At 56.0% G+C, this 14,366-nt stretch overlaps 1 protein-coding gene across 3 annotated transcripts in view; it reads right to left on the reverse strand.

Annotated features, from left to right (window-relative positions):
- Positions 1-14,366, reverse strand: part of COL4A2 (collagen type IV alpha 2 chain) — a 169,972-nt gene that overhangs the window by 6,305 nt on the left and 149,301 nt on the right. For all 3 annotated transcript variants that reach the window (XM_077854964.1, XM_077854963.1, XM_077854962.1), the window contains exons 30-44: positions 13,905-14,066; positions 12,985-13,155; positions 12,073-12,216; positions 10,447-10,569; positions 9,984-10,165; positions 7,947-8,010; positions 7,483-7,557; positions 6,692-6,799; positions 5,931-6,038; positions 5,140-5,211; positions 4,698-4,823; positions 1,638-1,754; positions 701-862; positions 488-586; positions 14-160 (exon numbers count right to left, since the gene is read on the reverse strand). In XM_077854964.1, the coding sequence (XP_077711090.1) occupies positions 14-160; positions 488-586; positions 701-862; positions 1,638-1,754; positions 4,698-4,823; positions 5,140-5,211; positions 5,931-6,038; positions 6,692-6,799; positions 7,483-7,557; positions 7,947-8,010; positions 9,984-10,165; positions 10,447-10,569; positions 12,073-12,216; positions 12,985-13,155; positions 13,905-14,066 (1,860 nt within the window). The remainder of the gene's footprint in view (positions 1-13; positions 161-487; positions 587-700; positions 863-1,637; positions 1,755-4,697; positions 4,824-5,139; positions 5,212-5,930; positions 6,039-6,691; positions 6,800-7,482; positions 7,558-7,946; positions 8,011-9,983; positions 10,166-10,446; positions 10,570-12,072; positions 12,217-12,984; positions 13,156-13,904; positions 14,067-14,366) is intronic.

Raw genomic sequence — 14,366 nt, forward strand, 5'->3', positions numbered from 1 at the left:
GCTTTGCTCCTACCTGGATCCCCCGGTGGGCCCTGCGGTCCCATCTCTCCCTGCATCCCCGGAGGGCCTCTCCTTCCCTGTGGACCCACTGGCCCTGGCTGGATGGTAATCTTCTGGGGGATTCCTGCGATCCCGGGGGATCCCACAGAGCCAGGGGCACCTGGAAAGGGAAAAGAAAGCCCAGTTGAAAAGAAGAATCCCTCGGTTTTCTTGCTCTGACCTGTGTTCAATTTTTCTATCTGCTGACACCCATCGTGAGCTTCCCAGACCTGTCTTGCTCTCGAGACAAGATGGATAATGACTTACTGGAGACGTTGTTCAGCCCTTTTGACAGTTAGTGTCATTCAGCGTGTCCCAGTGCGGGTGCTGGCAGGTCTCCATGAGAAACGGCACCCAGAGAGGGGCCCCCAGGCCTGGAGGCGCAGGGACCGTCCAAGGCTGGCAGCCTGCCTGACGTGGTTCTGCAGGTGTGCGAGCAGCCACTTACCTGGGAGTCCTCGGTCTCCCTTGGGTCCCTTGGGGCCTCGGTCGCCCACACTCCCGGTGGCTCCTGTGTTGCCCATGAATCCGGGCTCACCTCTGGGCCCTTCAAGACAAGCAGGATGTGGAGGCCTCGCCTGTCTGGGTGAGGGGGCTCCAGCCATCTCTGACTGGAGCTGCCAGCCTCCCCGACAAGAGGAGCCCTCCGGGGCACCATTACCTTTTTCTCCGGGGAGACCGAACACGCCAGGCCGGCCCTGGGGCCCAGGGTCCCCGCCCCATCCTTTAGTCCCGGGGGTTCCTGGAGCTCCTGGGTTCCCCTCATCTCCTTTGCTTCCAGGAAGAGCAGCAGGCCCAGGTGGTCCCGGGGGCCCACGATAACCTGTCGATGTGCATCACAAGGATGATGTTACCCGGGAGGAAGGGGCGGGCAGGGCCACACGGTGCCAGGATGTGCTCAGGGGGCCAGACAAAAGTCGCCTGTTTGGGGGGAGTCTTTGGCAGGTCTAATGCTGGACGGCTTTTTTCATGTTGTGGCAAAATATACCTAAGCTAAAACTTACCATTTTAACCATTAAATTTTTTTTTTTTAGATTTATTTGAGAGAAAGAGAGAGAGAGAGCTCATGCACTTGCACAAGCAGGGGGAGCAGCAGGCAGAGGGAGAAGCAGTCTCCCCGCCCCGCCGAGCAGTGTGCCTGACGCGACATGGGGCTCAGTTGGGGCTCGGTCAGGATCACGACCCCAGCTGAAGGCAGGTGCTTAGCCAACTGAACCACCCAGGTGCCTCTTGTTTTAACCATTTCTAAGTATGTGGTTTCAGGGGTGCTAAGTCCAACCATAGTGTTGAGTGGCTGTCACCACCGTGCACCTCAGAGCTTCCTTGTCTTCCCACACTGCAGCTCTGTCTGCATTGGTCATGACTGCACTGCCTCCCCAGTCCCTGGACCCCTTTTCTCCCTTGTCTGTGGATTTGAGCGCTCTCAGGACCTTGTACCAGGGACATCACACAGTGCTCGTCCTTTCATGTGTGGCTTATGTTACTTTGCAGTGTCCTTGAGGTGGAAACGAAAGTCTGTTTCACCCCCAAAGGAACCTCGTCACTGCCAGCTCCTGCCCCCAGAGATTCCAATGCACAGTAATGTGAATCCTACTTACCTTCCAGGCCAAATATCCCTGGCGCCCCTTTGTCACCAGGTAACCCAGACATGTTGGAAGGGGGGGTGATGCCTGGGAAGCCTTGAAGTCCTGGACTCCCAATTGGGCCTCGTCCCCCTTAGGATGGAAACAGAAGAAGTCAGGTTTAGGATCAGCATCCAACTTTTTGATCTATGGTTTCCTTTCTATGCCGCTTCCTGTCCAGGAGCAGAGCCACCAAGGAGAGGCAGCGGTGGGAGATGCCTGAGGCCAGGAAACGTCCGGGGGTGCCATGCATCTGGCTCAGGCCATGTGGCTACGGTACTTGTGGACGGCACCTGGCCCCCAGAGGTTGGCTCTGTTGCTTGTGAGCACTTGTGTTGGGATAGGAGGTTCTTGTCTTGGCAGGATAAGCACACTGATGCTTTCAATACTCCTTGCAGCTGCCCTTCGGTGGCTTGGGTCCCAGCTCTATGGTGGGTCCTCCCTGCTCATAGAGCCTGTACTTGCCAATTCGCCTACCCACTATGATCTGCTGGTGACCCTAAATCAATACTAGCAGCACGCTGGACGGGCAGAGGGGGCGGATTCCTGGAGTCCCCACTGATGGCCCCGTTTCAGCTCAGGGTGTCAACAGGGGTCCTTTCTGTGTCTGTTTAGTGCCTCCCCCCACCTTTCTTTTTTTTTAACATTTCTGTGCTTTTTATTGGCGAGTTCACTGTTTATATTGCCCCCTGCACACCATGCTGAGGTGCTGTCTGGCATCCCTGAACTCAGAGGCGCAGTGGCATACTGTCAGAGAAAATGTGTTAGATAGGCTTCCGCCAGGCAAGATACAGAGCCGATGAGTTCCACGTTAATGTACCAACAAGAGATACTAAATATGGTGTCTTTAGACAGAAACACAAAAAAAAGCCAATTTACAATTGATCGATTGGTAAGAATGTGACCAGGGGCTCACCGGAACTGCTAGACACGTTGGCTCAGTATCTGAGAACTTGGTGTGCGTGGGAGGCGACAGGACTGGCCCGGGTCCGAGTCAAAGGCTGGCTCCTCGGGCAGTGCCCACACACAGACCCTGGAGGGCATTCCCTACCTGCTCCCCCCTGCGCTTCAGCCAACATGACGTGCTAGGTGGGCGAGCTGAATGTCGGGGGCAGGGGCTGGTTTCTGTCCCGACTGCCAGACTAGTGGTTGTTCTCTGGAGTATGGAGGCCTGAGGTCAGTACAAGGACACTGCCCACAGCCAGGATACCCTAGCGTCCTGGGACAGCGGTCTCTGCTCCAGGGGAAGGAGTGAGTGGGCAGCACGGGGCACACATGGGTGACCTAAGACTAAGAGTCACCTCCTGTGCCCCCCCTGCAGCCTCCTGACTGACCTGGGCTCCTCGGCAACCCCAGGGGATCCTCATACCTGTCATGGTGTGTGCTTCTGAGTGTACGAAGAACACACCAAGAGAAACATTTAGAAAGGTGTGGTCTTTGCCCTGCTACTTACAGGCAACAAGCAGGTGGATTCACCAGGCCTGTGGGGATTGGCCAGCTGCCGTCTCTAGTTTGATCGGAAATGACACCAACTGAGCTGCATCTAGCTATTGTCACAAAGTAACTCAAACAGATTGTGAGTGTCGGTGGCAAAAACTCCTGGGTTACAGGATCCAGATTGGCCACATTCCCCTGACAATGCAAGGGACCAACCGCATGGTTGAGACACTGACTCAGGTTCAGTGTGCTGGAATCAGGATCCAAACAAGCCCATTCTCTCTGTGGCCCCCACAGATCTTCCTCAGTACTGAAATAAACCCCCTGACTACTAAGGTCTGATGAGGGCTGTTCAGCACCACTCATGGGCAATGAGTGGGGACATGCTGGTGGACTGACCCTAGATCCTCACTCCTGAGTGGGGACACGCTGGTGGCCTGACCCTAGATCCTCACCCCTGAGTGGGGACGTGCTGGTGGCCTGACCCTAGATCCTCACCCCTGAATGGGGACATGCTGGTGGACTGACCCTAGATCCTCACCCCTGAGTGGGGACATGCTGGTGGCCTGATCCTAGATCCTCACCCCTGAGTGGGGATGGCCCTGACTGGGGCTGTGTGAACACCTTGTAGCCACTCAGGGCTCACAGTGAGACCCCAGCTGGCTGCACCTCTGCTCATTCTCCTGCCTCAGATCAATGACATGGGGCTCCAATACCAGGGAATTCTGGAGTTTCCAGCTATCTGAAAGGGGAAAGAGAAGGTGACAGACCTTGGAGAATCAGATGATGTGGTCTGTGAGCCTTGGGACACCCACTGCCACCATGGGGGATCAAGTCACTGGCTTCCTTGGGTACTGGCTTCTTTGTGGGGTCCCTGGGCTCTAGCTTAGGAGGGTATTTTGACCTGAGCACTTGCACCCAGGCCCCAGTGCACGGAAGCCCAATGTGTGACAGGCCTGTGCCCACGTGCCGTGGCACAGCCAGCCTCTGGTGCATGGCTGCCATTGTGGGCGCAGTGACCGGATGAGTTGGGCATGGTGGGGGCAGGATCATCAGAAAGCAGACCCTGGTGCTGTACACTCAGTGAAACTACAATGCTTTCCACCATACTCCACTCCTATATGTTGATTATAGTTTTATGTGGAAATGTTTCCCATCTCGGTTTAGGCTTGAGCATGTGTGCTGGTGGGTGGGGTGGGCTGGGGGTGTGGGTCTCCTCAGTAGGTGAGACCACCTTTCCCTGGTTTGCTCCTACCACATCCCAGGCCTGCCCCGGGACTCAGCTCAGTGATTGTAGGGTTTGTATGGACTCGTCATCCAATACTAAGTGCTTGTTATTGGTAACAGCCATGCCAGGTGCTGCGGGGGCATAGTGGAGATGGACAGTGGTCCCTAGGGCCTGGGAGCTTTCCTGACCACAGGAGAGGTGGTCAGTAACAACCCCGATGGGTCATAACAGAGTATGATGGTGGGGGGCTGGCTGAGAAGTTTTGCAGAGCAACCAGTGCTGCCAGGATCCACTACATGCTCATCTCTCGGACTCATGGACATCCCGGGTCTCGTTGTGCAGTGCTGCCACTGGGCAGTGCATAGCCTCACCTGGATCTCCTCGCTCCCCTTTCTGTCCTGGGGCCCCGATGGGTCCTGGGCGGATGTTGGCCTCTCCAGGGTCGCCCCTGTCCCCAGCAGGACCGGGGAAGCCAGGGTCTCCGTGGATGTCCGCACCTGTGGCAGGGGCCGCACAGCAGGGATATTAGCATCCTCACCCACGCCAGGCTGGTCTTCAGAAGCAGAAAGACGGCCACACTGTGCAGTGGGACTCGGAAACAGAGCCGGAACTCAGCTGTGGAGATTTCGGCTAGCCATGTGGCTTCAGTGTCCCAGATCGCATCTTGGCCGAACCCTCCTCGGTCTGCAGAACCACTGGGTTGGGGGCACCCAGTCCACGTGGCCTTGGGGATGACCACACAACTCCGGGATGCCCCCAGCACCCCCTCCCCCATTGGTGGGTGTGGCCGCATGGCCGGGGCGTGCCAGGTACCTGGGGATCCAGGAAGGCCTTTGGTGCCTGGCAAACCGTGTAATCCGCTGATGCCTCGGATGCCGGGAAAGCCTGTGTGGATTTCACTCATGGTTATTCCGTGCATTGGAGAGCAAAGCGGCTTTTAAACCAGTTTGACCTGTTCTTGTTTGCTATTATACAGCCACCCGTCCACTTTACTCAAGAGCCTGGCAAACAGGGAGCACTTCTGACTTATAAACGAATCCTGTCTGCATCATCCAGGAGAAGCAGCTCACAACAGACCGTTCTCATGGAACCGTGTTGAAGGCTCCTTAGAGCTGTGGGGGAGCTGGCAGTGGTGTCTTTCCTCCTGATGCCGAAGTCACTATGAACAGGTGCTTTGTAAGAACTGTGCTCTGCAATGACGCTGTGGCAGTCACTACTCTAGTCCCTCCAGATTCCCCAGGACAAACATTTCTAAAGTAGCACCCGGGAGGCAGGCAGCGACTCTCCCTCCGATGTGGCAGTGAGTGTGGGCTGGGATGGGCCCCCTTAGTTCTGAGCAGGACAGCTTCCAGGTGCCTGTCCCCTGACCAGGGCCCATCCAGGCCAGGCAGGGTAAACCCCCGGCCCCAGCTCCACCAGCCCTGGCTCGGTGGCAGCCGTGAGCCCCGGACAGAACGGGGACGCTGGCCTCCGTCCCTCTGGCCCCTCTCACTGCCTGTGCGCCGACCAGAGAGGACAGCCAGGCTGACCGCCTCTCCTCCACCGGCCCATCTGGCTCTGAGCAAATCTGTGCACTTGTGTCTCAGAGGGAGAGATGCTCTTACCTGGGGAGCCTGGAATCCCGGGCCAGCCGTAGTCTCCTTTGTTGCCAGGCACACCTGCCCGGCCCGGATCTCCCTGCGGCCCCTGCAGCCCTGTCAGTCCTGGGAAGCCTGGGGGTGGGGGGGACAAATGCCTCCATGAGTGGGACTGGAACCCTGAGGCCTGGCCACCTGCAGTTCGGGTCCTGCCTGGAGGAGGAGGAACTTCGTGGGAAAGGACCAGCTGGGAATGTGCCCCACTTTCAGGCTCAGCCTTGCCAGAGACAGCAGCTGGTGTTCTACCATTCGGGTGCTGTCATCCAGGCAGGGGTGCAGAGAGAGCCTGGAGACCTGGAGGATTGGTGTCAGGGTTCCCAGGTCCCACACAAAGCATAGCAAAGGCAGCAACAAGAAAAAAGTTAGAAACCAGTCCCCTGTTGGCTTTCCCTCTTGACTCCGGATCCCCAAACATGTTTCTGCATATTCAGATGCAAGGAAGGGGCCCTGCGACCAGGACTCGGTCTGCATTTATAAGAAGATGGACCCAGGGCCACATAAGCACATGCGTCTGCCCCCTGTGCGTCTCCCCAAGGCCGGTGGCCTTGGTCCTAAGACAGAGCTGGGTCATGGGCAACGTGCAAGAGCCAGCCTCATGCGGTGGAGTGTGGTCATGGCTCAAGGATATGGGCACACCAGCTGCCCCTGTGCTGGGGGCCTGGAGGTTTGGGGGCTCAGCTGTGCGGGGGAAGGTGCATGTGGGGCTACGTGACAGCACGAGATCATACCTGTTTGCCCTTTAGGTCCGGGAGGTCCTTGGACGCCTGGCACGCCTGTTATCCCAGGGAAGCCAACTTCACCCTCCGTTCCCTTTTCCCCGAAGAATCCCTTTAGACCTGTAAGCACAGAGTCCCTGCTAGGAGCAGAGCAGACATGGAGCCCAGGGGGCTCAGGGAGACGCAGTTGAGGGTCTTGTCATTCCACATCGGTGCTTCTGCTGTGAACGGGCTGCGGATCTCAGCATGTTCCTTCTCTAACATTTTCCCTAATTCAGTAGCCCCATGTCCTGGCATCCATGCCCTTGTGCATGGGTGGGGCTGACCCGGGCGACCCCCAGGGCACTGTGGAAATGCTGGTGTGTCACTCCACGGCGTGGCCATAAAATGCATCATGGCTTTCCCTTTGTCACCTCTGGAGAAAGCCAGCTGCCATGCCGTCGGGACACCCAGCAGTGCTGCCAGAGGCAAGGGGCTGACCCTCCCGCCCCATACCAGCTTGCGATGGTGTGGCCTCAGAACTGCCCTGCACCCGAATTCCCCACCCTTACATGCTAGGACATGGTCCCTGCTTGGGGACATCCCAAGCCGCTGTTTCAGACAGAGCGTTCCTGACTTTGTCTTCAGGTTCAATTTAACAAGAAATTCCAGAGTTCTGTTTGCCCACAGGCTTGAAGACCTCAAACCATTCCCTGAAACGTGACTCAGTGATACAGGTTGTGATATATCTGGCATGTTGGTGCCTGAGGGAGACGCACGCAGGGCTCAGGGCTGAGGCGATGAGGCCAGAGTGACTGACGTACCTGGTGCTCCAGCGATGCCCCGCTCACCCTTCAGGCCTGGGCTTCCTGGCAGGTTTATGATGTCTCCACTGTCACCTGCAGTGGGCAGAAAAGACGGCTGACACCTATTGGTAGGTGGTCAGTTTGCAACTTTGCTGTGTTACACTCTTTTTTTCTTTTAATAATTAATTATTAGAGAGAAGGAGAGCATGAGTGGGAGGAGGTACAGAGGGAGAGGGAGAAGCAGACTCATCGCTGAGCCGGGATTCCCCCATTGGACTCGACCCCCAGACCCTGAGATCATGACCTGAGCCCAAGGCAGATGCCTAATCAACTGAGACACTCAGGTGCCCCTGTTCTGTTACATTCCTAATAAAAATAATTTGCTTTGAAATTCCTAACAGCATCTCAGTGTCTGACCACCACACCTGCTGGAATGCTCTGGATTGTGGATGCCCTACAGTCATGATCCAAGCAATACTCACCAAAGTCCCCTGTGGGGCCCACCTCGCCGTAAAGGCCTGCTCTCCCTGGAGCTCCCTTGTCACCCTAGAGAAGGTCAGACACGAAAACATCTCAGATGAGCAAGACAGGCTCAACAGAAGGCTGTTCCCAAGATATGTTTATCATTCTAAAGGGTTTAACATGCCTGGCTCTTGGGCTAAAACCAACACTCAAAGTTTATCTCATCAATTTGTAGTCAACCCCTCAGGTTTTTCCACATAACAGCAGATGGTTTGCTTCCTCATTCTTACTGGACGGGGAAGCTTTACTGAAGCTGAGAACACACCTGGTGGATGTCGCCATCATGACAGTGGTGGTGACACTCACGGCTGACCCATCCCACCTTGCCCCATTCAAAAGCTTCATTTAAACTTCACAACGACCCTATGACATAGATATTTTGTCATGTCCTGTTTGACAGATGAGGAAGTTGAGGCACATAGAGGCCGAGTGATTTGCCCATGTAACCGGCAGAATTGGGATCTGAGTTGGACCCCTGATTCCCCAGCTCGCTGTGATGTTGCACGGCCATGCCCTCCATCTGTGGACGGTTGGACTTCCTGAATCGAGGCTGGTCACTGATGATGACGCTGGGATGGTGTCTGGGTGGCTCTGTGACCACGGAGAGCACGGTTTTCCTCATCCTCTGAGGGAGGGTGGTGTGCTGGTCTACATGGCAGTACTGGGGGGCCTTCCACAAAGTGACCTCTCCCAGCACAGCGCAGCTCTGTTTTGTGGGGAGCGGGGAGGCTGTACCATGAGCTTCACTCGTGTACTAGCCACATAAAGACACACAACAACTTCAGCATTGCAGAAAGTTCTCTCCTGGTTCCTAATCTTGCCCAAGACAGCCACTCTCTGACTGACCCCATCACTGGCTCTTGTTGGTTCCTGATCTTTACAGTTGGGGTTGCCTCACTCGTACTTAGTTTCTGCATCATTTTTTTTTTTTCATCAGGAAGTACGTGAGAGTCACTGTTGTCCTTCTCAGTAATTCTCTCTCCGGCCACGTAGCCCACAGCCGGAATGTGCCCGTCTCCACACTCCTCCTCCTGGTGATGGGCATTCGGGCTCTCCCAGTGTTTGGCTATGACAGACAAAGCTACTGGGAGCACTGCCATTGTGTCTTTTCGTCCTATTTTAAGTCATCCGACAAGCCGCACACAAGATCGCATTGGCTACACCAGGAGGCAGTGATGGGAGCGACAGGAGGAAGACACTGAGGGCTGTGGAGGGCATCGTCAAGGTGGGCCAGATGGACGCCTCCCAGGCTGCTATTAATGGTCCACCACGGGGTGGCCAGACTTTCCGACCGGCCCAAAGTGTGCTGACCCCAGCGTGAATCCCAGAAATGCATCCGTCACACGCTGAGGACGGTGAGCATATAATGTCTTTAAACAAAAGAGGATAAAAAGACTTCCACGAAACACAGTCGATGGAGAGCCGCCCTGTGCCGCGTTCTGTGCACCACGTCCAGCACACTCTGTGAAACCACGGGATTTAGCGGAGGGGAGACCACTGGTGTGGAGGGACGGGCACCCCCTCAGGGGTCAGGGCACATCCCCCTCACCATGACAACATAGTGCCCTGCACGCAGCAGGTGCTCAGAGCAGGTATGCCGAGTGAAGGAGTGAACGGCAGGCTGGATGTCGTCGTCCTTGCTGTGATCCAGTAATGGGTCCTCAGTCCTGATGTCACACACACTCAAGTCCAGCATTTGGAGGGCCAGACGTTGGAGTTTAGCCTTCCAGAAGCCCCCATGGAAAAGTGCAGACACCAGGCTTCATCCAACAGGAGGGCAGCAGTGGCGTGGGAGGCACTTGTATCACCGCTGCTGGTGGCGTGAGTACAGCGTCTCCTTACCCTGACGCGGGGGCCCAGGATAGCCCCAGGCCCCAATTCTGAAGCTGGCCCTTGACCACTTGCAGCACAGCGAATGCTGGAGCACAGCACCCTGGGCAGAAGCAGGGGGAGAGGCGCAATCGCAAGAAGATGTGGAATGAGAGATGTGCACTCACCCTACTTCCTGTGAACCCAGGAAACCCAATGATTCCGGGGGGGCCGGGCACGCCAGGAAATCCTGGTAAACCGGGCACGCCGGGAATGCCGATGTCTCCTTTGATGCCTTTGATGTGGCCCGGCTTCCCCGGCAGCCCAGGCACTCCGGACAGCCCGGGGATCCCCGGCATCCCGGGAAGACCTGCAGGAGGAGCCCAGGTGTGGATCAGCACTGGTGGTGGTGGGAGCACCTTCCCCCCTGGAGGACACAGCACCACCCTCCCCCAGTGTCTGGCTCTGCAGGTAAATCTTAAAAAAGGAAAGTGAGGCTTCCCAGCCACCGAGAACCAGGGGTCCCCTTGTCGAGATGTCGGGGTCAAAGGAGCTGGGGCATGGCGAGGCCTGTCCTGGGCAGAGGGCCATCTGGCACCCAAGCTGCTGTGTCCGGCTCAGGGGGCTGGGCGGGGAGGGGGAGATGCTCACCTTTCAGGCCCAGGTACCCTTTCAGCCCCATGGGCCCTTCGTCTCCTTTCTCTCCTTTGATGTCTTTCATTCCTGGCTGGATGATGGGAGGAGGTCCTGGGGGCCCAGGGTCCCCGCGGCTGCCTGCGGGGGAACAGGATGCGTCTGTCCCCTAGCCTCTGGGCCCAGCGGAGCAGCCTGGAGGAGGCCCCTTAGCCACAGCTGTCCAGGCCAGCAAGTCCCAAGGGGCTCTGAGCCCTGGGGTGGCCCGTCCTCCCCTCCCACAGCCCCGACGGGGCCCAAGTGAGGGGGCAAGGTTCTCTGAGAGAGGCTGAGGCCGATGGCTAATGCCTGTCCTCTCCCACGGGCCCTTCTCCTCGTGAGCCAAGTGAGCCCCCAACCACTATGGAACTCTAGGACATCTTCATAACCCCAGAAAAGAGCCCCATGCCCACCAGCAGTCACCCCAACTGTTCCCTACTGCCACCCCAGGAGGCCACGAATCCATGTCCTGTCTCTCTCGATTTGCCTATTCTGGATCTTTCATGTAAAGGGAAGCAGACAACATGTGGCAAAATGCTCTCAAGTCTGAAGCACGTGCAGCGTGTGTCAGACCCAGGTTCCTCCTTCCCACCAGCCAGACTGCCATCACATGCCGACGCCGCACAGGCTCATCCACGGTGTTTCTGGGGTCAGCTCTTAGAAATAATGTGGCTATGGACATCCGTGTGCTTTCACTCTCCGGACGTCTACCCGGATCCCCACCAGCAGCGTGCGGTGAGCACGCCTGCATCAACACTTGCTATCGGTGGTTACGATTTTAGAGGCCACGGTGAAACTTTCAGAGCAAGGGTGTTTGAACAAAAGTCGTGAAACTGTGGCTTGTTGCCACACACCCTCTGAATGCAGGTCTCCCACCAGGTCTTGAGATGCCTGCCTGCGCCAGGGCTTGCCCCAGCCTCATGTCTGTGGGTCACGACCTTGGTGTGGTGTCCCAACCTGGGACGCTGTGTCCCTGGCTTGTCAGATGGCACTCTTCTCCTATAGGACTGACCTCTTGCTCTTCCCTTGGCTTCCCCTGGCCTCATGTCCACCAGGAATAATCAGAGTGGGAGGTTTCTTACAACTATTAAGATGTCCTTAATGGAGCTGCCTTTTTGTTCTTAAAAGTTTCCTTTGTATAAAATCAACAGGCCACGGGGATATGACATACAGCAGGGCGACGACAGCTGTTAATACTGAACTGCATATCCGAGAGTCGCTATAACTGTGGATCTGAAAGGTCCTTGTCATCACAGAAAAGTTCTGTGACTCTGTGGTGACAGGTGCAAACTAGACTTACATGGTGACCATGTCAGCACATCATACAAATACCCATCATGTTGTGGGCTTGAAACCGGGGTTGCCTTCAATGACACCTGGATAACACCTTTTGTTGAATACAAACCCAAATACTTCCTTTGGTTGGATTCTTCCCTTAGGACAGCTGGTGGGCTGAGGCCGGGATAGTCTTCTAATTTTTGTTAGTTTCCTTCTTTCTGATTGTGCCTAGCTTTTGGGTTCTTGGAGGATTCGCTTTCAGGAGTGCAACACCCCATAAAAGGGAGTCCCCACCCTCCAGAAAGGCATTCAAAGAGGTGCACATACCTTTCACACCCGGCTCACCAGCCAGACCCTTCAGTCCTGGAATTCCAAAAAATCCGGCCTCTCCTTTATTTCCTGGAAGCCCGGGTCTTCCTTTGAGCCCCACCATGCCTTGGAAGCCATCCATCCCGGGCGAGCCTCTCCCACCTTCAGAGGGAAGGAAAGAAGTGCTGGGTTAGCCATGGATAAGCACACGGGGTCTTTCGTCTTGCTTATCCATGACATTCTTGTAGCGTGACTCACAGGAGATGCTCAGATCCCTAGCCTAAAATAAGGATTTTCGGGACACCATCCCTATAAGGGGCTTGTCTGCTGCCTGCGAACAGACTGAGCCACAGCAGAGTCAGCCTGCCTGACAACTCGCCGTGGGGACAAGACATGAGGTAAATGTACGGTGGTCGTAGGAAAGATGCAAGGAAGATGGATGGTAACTTGTGTCTGTGGCTGCTGGGAACAGGTCATGACCTGAGGTTAACCCTGCACCCAGTGCAGGAATCCCAGAAAGGACACTGGAGAGAGAGATCCCTGTGTGGCCCCACAGCTACTTGGCCTTGGTTTGTGTGCAAATAAATCTGTCCCAGCCACCAAGCATTTTCCTCGGTTTTGGGTTTGTCATAACCAACCAGCCTCCTGATCTGACACCAGGGTCCAGAGAGGCCTCTCTACAAATCTCCCATGCAGAGACAAGGTCCTGCTCCCTCACTCTCATTACCTGAGTAAATCGGCATTTGGGGACATGCCAGCCACAGCTAGCCACAGCCAGCCTAGCAGCACTGGCCTATTCTCTGAGGCAGGATGCCTCCCAGGGGCCCTGGCCTGCCACTGAGTGGGGCTAGGCTCTCCTGGCATGGCCATCCTGAGTCCCAGACTAACCCGGTACCCACCTCAGGGAGTGCCCCATCTGCCCACCGTTACCTTTCTGCCCAGGGATACCAGGCATTCCACTCATTCCTTTAAATCCAGGACTTCCTGGGGGGCCTCGTTCACCCAGCAAACCGGGGTCACCTCTGTCGCCAGACAGACCCTTCATGCCCACAGGGCCGGGGACACCTGTGTCCCCTGGGTCCCCTCTGTCTCCAGGCAGACCTGAAAAGCAGAGGAGGAGGAAAGCAGAAAAAGATGAACAAACTTGGAAGAGCTACATGTTCCGGGGGCTGGTCACCCTGAACCAGCTTCCACGTGGAGGGGCTCTGGGACGGCTTCATCTCCAAGTGTCTTGCCCCCACCCGCCTCCCCCAGCAGGAAGCACCATCCTTTCTTCCTCACATCTGCCACTTTCAGAAAACAAGTTAGGTCCCCCTCCTTAAAGCAGAGCAGTGTTTTTGAAGTTCTGTTGGAAATTTCATTTTGTTTCCTACTGAAATCCTATCCAGAACCTCAATATACAACAGGTATGAGGATGAATGGGTTTCTCAGCGGTTTGAGCTCTTGTTTGGCAAAATCCATGCCCTGTTTGTGAAACCTGTTACAGGCTGAGCTGTGTCGTCCCCGTACCTTCATGTGTGGAAATCCTAAGCCCCAGTACCTGGGTCCTTAAAGGGGTGATTACAGAGAAATGGGTCCTAATCAGATGTGACTGGTGTCTGTATAAGAGATCAGGACCTAGACACCCTCAGGGAAGGACCCCGGGGACGAGATGGCCATCTGCAAGCCAAAGAAAGAGGCCTCAGAAGAGACCTGCCCTGCTGGCATCTTGATGGCAGACGTCCGGCCTCGAGGTCTGTGAGAATAAATGTCTCTTAAGTTGCTCATGTGGGATACTTTTGGAAACCCTACGGCTTTTGGGGGTGCCTTGGAGCTCAGTTTGAGAACTCCCTGGGGGAAGGGATCCTTACCTCCGCGACCTGAGGCTCCTGGCAGCCCTAAGGGCCCCTCCCGGCCGGGAGCTCCTGGGAAGCCATGCTGTCCTGGTGGCCCGGGCAGGCCCGGCTGGCCCGAGGGTCCTGGGAAGCCTGGCTGGCCCTTCAGGCCTGGCATTCCTGGCATGCCCTGGCTTCCTGTGGGGATCAAGACAAGCGCCATGAGGCCAACCCTATACAGTTCACTGCCAACATCTACCTCTCAGGCTCATTCTATACACACGGGGTTTCATTATGTTCTGGGCAGTGAGAAACCTGGAGCATCCACAGAAGTACAAGATCACAGGGACTCCAGCCACCACCCAGAGACAATGACCAATAATGCCCCCATACTCTTCCTTCTGGCTTCTCGTCACACAATGCACCGAGGAACAGACATTGGCAGACCTGACAACTTGCCGTGTGTTCAATTTTTGGCTTTTCTTCACTTGTTATATT

This window comes from Canis aureus, chromosome 17 (assembly GCF_053574225.1).
Source record: "Canis aureus isolate CA01 chromosome 17, VMU_Caureus_v.1.0, whole genome shotgun sequence".
NCBI lineage: Eukaryota > Metazoa > Chordata > Mammalia > Carnivora > Canidae > Canis > Canis aureus.